At 42.4% G+C, this 7,912-nt stretch overlaps 1 protein-coding gene across 1 annotated transcript; it reads left to right on the forward strand.

The window, feature by feature from the left end:
* Positions 1–849: 849 nt before the first annotated feature.
* LOC104079352 (delta-1-pyrroline-5-carboxylate synthase-like) lies at positions 850–7,603 on the forward strand (the record flags this gene model as incomplete). Its single annotated transcript, XM_009581368.1, has 4 exons — positions 850–969; positions 5,385–5,608; positions 7,259–7,408; positions 7,499–7,603. Coding segments are annotated over exons 1-4 (573 nt in total), but the record flags the coding sequence as incomplete, so codon positions are not given.
* Positions 7,604–7,912: the final 309 nt, after the last annotated feature.

Genomic DNA, 7,912 nt, shown 5'->3' on the forward strand with positions numbered 1-7,912 from the left:
TTGTTTGCTCTATTCCAATGGTGCAGAGGGGTGGATTGAAAGCAAGTAAAGGAAGCAAAATTTTGCAAAAGGGGAAGGAGAGGTTTCATGGCTTAAGCACTGTCTGGAAGAACTGGATTCTTGTTAATCTCCTTTGTTTCCTTTGTGATACTAGATGCATTACTTCAACTAGACCTGTCACAGGAAATTGCTAATTGTGTATCCCTTCTTTGCTGGGTACTTGCTCTAGTGGATTTTGAGTTACAAGAATCCTAAGTGTTTACAAGTTCAGTCAAGGGAAACTAACGCAAAATACCTTGGAAATTGGTGTCCTTACTTGTAATCATGGTTAACATCTTGTCATTTGGTAGTGCTCAGGGAAAAGTGAATCAGCATATCTTCTATATTGAATAGGGCTGAGATTCACGAGAAGTATAGCAGATGGTCTGTTGTGGGGTGTATGGAGAAGTCTGGACGATACAACCTCTCTACTTTTTTTTTTTTTTTTTTTTTGTGTTTTTTTCCTTCCAGGCTTCTCTGTGGACAAAGTTACGGCTTTTCTCCATTGTAGATACACTCACTAATAGTCTTTTCCCTTCTTGGGGAACCATGTTTTGTTCTTGATCTGTAATAATGATCTTCTGCCAGCAGGTAGGGAACAGTGGCCTTCAGTTCTTCTAAGTCACAGTCTGAGAATTTTGCACAATGGAGAGTGGGCTGTCTGTCTCTTGCACAAGGAAATTGTGTTAAGATTGTACAGGACAAAGAGGAGTTAGGGTTGGGGGCGGGTGAGGAGAGAAATATAGATGGAAATTTACTGATATTTAACCAGTTTTCCCCCCTCCTCCCTTCCTTTTGACTTACAGATACCCTTGATTTGCAGAAGGCATCTCAAAATGTTGTGTCGAGCTGCTCTGAGCCCTCTTGTCCGTTCCCCTGGATGGTGCTTTGTGTTATCACCACATTCCATCGCAGCCATTTCCCGTTTATGTATGTATGAGAGAAAGCACACATTTCTAATAATGTTGGTCAGTATATGTCTGGGCATGCCTATGCTCTTTCCTATGTTGAAAGGAAAATCACCTCATTAACATCATTCAACACTTAAAACCTCTGGAGTGAGCCGCAGTTGAAGCTCTACTTTCTTAATGTTACTTTCTCCCTTATAATATTCAGCTGGATGTCTGAGAGGGTGTATTTTTCATTCTGATGTGCATTTCAAGGAAAATAGTCCATTGTGAAAGTACTGGTACTGTAAAAGTTCTTTACTTCAACCTCATACATTCCTGGAAGACAAGATCTGATTATGCCTGCTCCCCCATCTGCATTTTCAGCCCACAGATGTCTTGAGTAAAGCAAAGTGTGAAGCTCAAATTTATTCAGATTAGATAAAAGTGGAAAGATGCTTTCCAGAAACATGAGTGTAAGTACATAGGTGCCCTCTAAATAGTTGTTCCCTGAAAACCTAACTTGAGAGAACCATTCACTGGCTATTTGATTAGCGGAAATAGAGAAGGCAAGGATAGATAGACTCTGTTAGATCAAGAGATTAACTGTTTACCGTTGCATGCAAGATTAATTTCCCATTGGCCTGTGTGTTAACAGTTCTCTTTTGTTGATATTTATATGAATTAATAAATGTTGAAATCTTGAAAATGCTAAACTTGTTTTTGCTGAGCTATAGCTCTGTTGAGTTCTGCATTTGTAATATTTCTAAGTATTCCACGTTTTCCAAAGTCAGTAAACTACTCATAGTATCCAGTATTGGAGCAACTCTAGTTACTTCATCAGTTGCATTCTAAAACTGGATTGAGCGTTTTATCACAGTTTTCTTTTGTTCTCCACAGTTTCTGTTGTGATCCTGTTCAGCTCATATGTATTTTGAAATTCTGCTTCTTTACTCCTGAGAAGCAAGCCTCATGCAGGTTACATACAAGTATCTGCAGTGCCAAATACTTAAGTCTTTTTCATACGTTTCCCGTTCTTTATTAAGGAGATGAAACTGTTGACAAGGTACTGGATATAAAAACTGGAATGCCTAGAAACCTATTTGTCCAAAAAGTTGACTGGATGGCTATATCAGTTTCTCCGTAATTGCATATGAAGCAAGTTAATGGGCTTGCATCACCAGAAAAGTTACGCATGTGTAACATGGGAGCTGATTTCGCATCTCAGTCCGGTCTAAAATAACTAAAAAAAATAGGTTTATGCAGTCATAGAGCAAGGTTAGCAATTAGGACTTTAGTGGAGGTGAATGAAATTCTCTGCTTGTTCTAGAACCATTGTCTTTTTCCTTGTTTTTCTGAAAAAAAAAAAAAAGTGGTTTCTGTTCAGATCCTGGTTATCCCTCAACAGCTGCCTTCTTGGAACCTTCTAAACCCTGAAGCTGTGGCCAGGAGAATTGGAAAGAAATTGGGTTTACTCCTTTCTGGTCATACTGTGTGGGATAGGCAAATACTGTATAGTAATGTATAATGATGGAAGGAACAGTTAAATAGGACTCCTTCACCTATTCTTTCGTATGTATTGTAGGCCTTCCTTACATTTACAAGTATTCCCTCATGAAAATGAGGGGCAAATGAAACTCATCTCCAGATTCCATTTTCTACTTTTATATGCATGACGTGTTAGTGCAGCCCTCAGTTATGATTAATCATTTAAGCTTCTTCTGTGTGTATAATGAACAAAAGATTTATTTATTTAAAACATTGTTAAATGACAAGTTTCTCTTTTCTGTAGCACTGTGTTCATTCCTGCCTTTTTCCAGCAGAAGTAACGCCCAGAATAGTCACTTTAGGTTATAAATGAATCTATTTTGTATTATAGAGCATCAAAATTAGAGACACTGAACAAATTAAATAAAATAGGATAACTCTGACCATGCCGTAGGATTCAGTTTACTGATTTGTGAAGAAGCCTCTATCTCATCTATCAGATGAGATACTGGTTAGCACTGAGTAGAATAGAATAGGTCAGTTGGAAGGGACCTACAACGATCATCTAGTCCAACTGCCCAACCACTTCAGGGCTGATCAAAAGTTATTAAGGACATTGTCCAAATGCCTCTTAAACCCTCTCCAGGAAGCCTGTTCCGGTGCTTGAACACCCTCTCGGTAAAGAAATGTTTCCTAATGCCCAGTCTGAACCTCCCCTGGCACGGCTTTGAACCATTCCCATGTGTCCTGTCCCTGGATCCCAGGGAGAAGAGATCAGCACCCCCCTCTCCACGTCCCCTCCTCAGGAAGCTGCAGAGAGCAATGAGGTCGCCCCTCGGCCTCCTTTTCTCCCAACAAGACAAACTCGGAGTCCTCAGCTGCTCCTCAAAGGACATTCCTTCCAGCCCTGTCACCAGCTTTGTTGCCCTCCTCTGGACCCTTTCGAGGACCTTCACATCTTTTTTAAATTGTGGGGCCCAGCACTGCACGCAGTACTCAAGGTGAGGCCGCACCAATGCTAAATACATCGGGATAATCGCCTCTTTTGACCGGCTGGCCGTGCTGTGTTTGATGCACCCCAGGATGCGGTTTGCCCTCGTGGCTGCCAGGGCACACTGCTGACTCCTATTGAGCCTGCTGTTGACCAGCACCCCCAGATCCCTTTCTGCAGGGCCGCTTTCCAGCCTCTCCTCTCCTAATTTATACTTGTGCTGGGCGTTACTCCATCCTAGGTGCAGAATTCGGCTTTCAACTTGTTAAATTTCATCCCATTAATCATAGCCCAATTCTCCAATCTATCTAGATCCCTCTGCAAGGCCTCCTGTCTCTTGAGAGAGTCAACAGCACCTCCCAGTTTAGTATCATCAGCAAATTTGCTAGCGGTGCAGTCAACTCCTGCATCCAGATCATTGATAAAAATATTGAACAGCACTGGCCCTAGGACTGAGCCCTGAGGAACACGGCTGGTGACCAGTCGGTAGCCAGATGTAGTCCCATTCACTACAACCCTTTGAGCCCTGCTGTCCAGCCAGTTCTTCACCCAGCACACTGTGAACCCACTCATCTCACAGTTGGACAACTTGTCCAGAAGGGTGTTGTGAGGAACAGTATCAAAAGCCTCACTAAAATCCAAAAAAACTACATCCACCACCTTCCCTTCATCTACTGGGCAGGTGACCTTACCATAAAAGGATATTGAATTAGTTAAACAGGACTTTCCCTTTGTGAACCCATATTGTCTGTGTGTGATGATTGCATTGTTCTTTAAATGCCTTTCAATAGCATCCAGGATGATCTGCTCTATAATTTTTCCATGAATGTGTGCCATCTTTTGACTGAGTTGCACTTTAGTGTAGTGTCGGTAGCCATTTTTTCTGTAATTACATCAGAAGTGTTCTCCCTCTTTTTTGCTATACTGGTATTTTTGAGACTGTCTAAGAGTTGACCTGGTTTAATGCAGTTTCTGAATAGTAATACAAGAAGAACTAGACGGAGGATAAGGAAATGTTTCTTTCTTTTTTTTCAAGTAATATGGCTTATCCATATTATATTAATTATCCAGTTGACACACTTGGACTGCAGGTATTCTTATCTGCACGACTCCTTCTTCAGACACAATTCACTGGGGCTTTGCAATAATTCATATGAAGGATGTTGGAAGTGCTTTCATCTGCCTTCATTCCTTCAGCTTAACTTCGGGATTTTATGTGTTTGGGTCCACCTCTTTAGAAAGGATCTAGACTGTTCCTTGTGATTGTACCTTAATAGTCACTATTCTCTTTAATCTGCTGTGCTTTGCAGGCATTTTGAAAACCAAGATTTTGCTGAGAAATATTCCCTAGCTCATTGTCTTGGGCAAAGTGCCAGCCTTATGTATTCTTGTATCTTACCTAAGTCATGCTGTGACTGTCTCTTCTCCCTCCGACGCCTATTTATCCTATAGGAGGGTGACTTGCAGTTCGTATGTCCATCATCCCCCTTCTGCTGCCCCTACTTGAGCAACATGCAAAAATACCTGACTTAGAGATGTTGTAAAAGCTGTGTTTCTTTTCTTTCCTGACAGTCAAGCTTTCTGCGCTACTACAGACAGGAAAACTCTCTAGCTGTATCTAATGAGGCAAGGCAAAGAAGAATGTTTTTAAAACTTGTACTTTTACTTCTGATGTGAGCTGTATGGGCTTTTTTACAGTGTCCTTCAGTTTGGTCTTCTAGATTCCCAGAGTCAAAGCTCTGTGACACATGGAATATTGCCTTATATACCTTAGGGATGGTTAGTGCTGCTCAGATGTTATTGGTTCTCACTTTATTTGGGTGACTTGAAAGCTAGCTTCTCATTCCCAGTCACTGAGAAGTGTGTATTGTGAACTTTAGCCTTGGAAAGGGAGGAAATGTTACATGACTCCAAGGGCTTAAAGGCCGAATGAAACACTTAAAACTGCATTTTTTTTTTTTTTCTTTCTTTAACCACAGATCTCCCTCGCCATAACCAAAGATTAAGGAATGAATCCATCCGTTGTTGGAGCAATATCCCATTTATCACCGTGCCACTCAGCCGTGCACATGGAAAATCATTTGCACACCGCAGTGAGCTGAAGCATGCAAAGCGGATTGTAGTGAAGCTGGGTAGTGCTGTTGTGACTCGAGGGGATGAGTGTGGCTTGGCCCTTGGGAGGCTGGCATCTATTGTAGAGCAGGTAATTCTGTGACTGAAGTGGAATGTTTGTTTTAACTTCAGATATTCGGTGGTTGTTGGATGGCACAGAAAATCTTAAGAAAAACTCATAAAACAGTGATGGCCCTTTAAAGCTATGTGTTGGCCTTTCCCTTTTTCATCCCCCTGTGCTGTGGTAGCATAAACTATGTAACTCAGTAAATTGGTGTTTGAAGGTGTGGTGGGTTGACCCTGACCAGCAGCTAAGCACCCACACAGCTGCTTGTTCGCTCCCCACACCTCCACCCACCACCAGTCAGATTGGGAGGAAAATAGGAAGAGCAAAAATAGGAAAACTCATGGGTTGAAATAAAGACAGCTTAATAAGTGAAGGAAAGGGGAAAAGAAACAAGTGATGCTAAGGCAATCACTCACTACCTCGCACAAGCAGACCACTGCCCAGCTGGTCCCCGAGTGACAGCCACCTTGGAAGACCACCCTCTGCCCTTTCCTATTCTGCTACCCCAGTTTTATTACTAAGCATGACGTATATGGTATGGAATATCCCTTTGGCCGGTTCATGTCAGCTGTCCCAAATGTGTCCTCCCCGAACTTCCTGCCCAGCCCCTAGCCCACCTGCTGTGATGGGACATAGTGGGAAAAAGAAAGCCTTGATGCTGTGCAAGTGCTGCTCAGCATGGGAAAAAGAGAAGGCTTTGATGCTGTGCAAGCACTATTTAGCAACAGGCAAAACATCGGAATGTTATCAGCACTGTTTTAGACCTGAAATCCAAAACACAGCACCGTATGAGCCCCTATGAAGAAACTTAACTCCATCTGAGCCAGACCCAGTATAGAGGGAGAGATTTGCACAGTGAGATTTTTAGGTAAGACATGACTGGGGCATTAGCTGGATCTAGTGGGAAGGTGGCACTGAAGTTTGTGAAGTCTGCAGGAGTAGACCCTTCTCGATTACCTGAGCATTTGCAGATTTCCTCCAGGAGAAAGCTTGAAACCTCATTCCTAGTAAGAAAAAATAATGGGATCAACTCATGGATTGGTTCTCCAGAATGAAATTATGTGATTTGGGGGGTGATTGGACACGTCTTCTCTGGGAAATAAAGTTAACATCATCAATTAAATTCATGTAAGACATTTAGCTTTAGAGCTTTGAAAGGAGTCTAGCCAGATGAGTGTAAGGAAGAAGTAATTAAAAGGTGTACTATCAGAGCTACCTTCTTCACTTCTAGAATACAAAGTTACTGTATAATGGCAGCTTTGGGAATGGATGGTGAATAAGAAGGTTGGTGGAAGGTACAGCTGCTACTTTACAGCTTTTTCATATCTTAACTTTCCTTATCTGCAATGGAGGTGGAGGGCGAGGTTTATAGAAGTGTTACCATGTGATATGTATTGTGAAAATTCAAACATGACTCTGTCATAAAAACTGGTATTGTGAAAAGAAAGTTTAGCAGAAGCTATAAATTGCATGCAGTCCTTTGCATAGCTCCTAAGTGGCTAAGGTGTGCAGGAGCATCTTAGAGAGTGGTTGCCTTGCTTTGTGCATCATGGATAAAGCGAAACACTTGTGTCAGCAAGAACTGGTGAGCGTAAGGTTATGTATGATAGGCAGAACTGTCACGCTAGCAGTGATCGTAGTCCGGGCCCTATTTCCTATGTTCTGTACTTACAGGTGTCAATGCTGCAAAATCAGGGCCGAGAGATGATGATTGTCACCAGTGGTGCTGTAGCTTTTGGAAAGCAGCGGTTGCGTCATGAGATCTTGCTTTCTCAGAGTGTGAGGCAAGCCCTTCATTCAGGCCAGAGTCAGCTAAAAGATATGGTGAGCGGCTGGGGGCACTCCCGCCTTCCCTTGAACGTTGGGTAGTACCTGCTCAAGTCACTGCCTGACAGCTGTTCTTTATCTTTGCAGGCTATTCCAGTCTTGGAGGCCCGAGCCTGTGCAGCAGCTGGCCAGAGTGGACTAATGGCTCTGTATGAGGCCATGTTTACGCAGTACAGCATCTGTGCCGCCCAAGTAAGGGACTCCTCCTTTCCTAGACTGACTTGCTAATTCAGTCAGTGATGGAATTGTTCTTGGATTTTCTCCATGTTTTATATGCTGCTATTTTTACTGTCGTCTTGCATTTCCATTGCCATCCTACTTTTGGGGCTTATTATTGTAGCGTAAATGGTAGCTTATACAGGAGCGCCTTGCTAAGTATTTCTGAAATGGAGTTATCTATTGTCAAGGTGAAGCAAATATGCTTTTTCTTTTTGGAGTTTGTGTGTGTCCTGCTGTTATGTATGGGGAGTGGGAATCTGTTAAGGTCTCTTCACAAAAGCT

The sequence above is a fragment of the Fulmarus glacialis genome, unplaced genomic scaffold (assembly GCF_000690835.1).
Source record: "Fulmarus glacialis isolate BGI_N327 unplaced genomic scaffold, ASM69083v1 scaffold44857, whole genome shotgun sequence".
Taxonomy (NCBI): Eukaryota; Metazoa; Chordata; class Aves; order Procellariiformes; family Procellariidae; genus Fulmarus; species Fulmarus glacialis.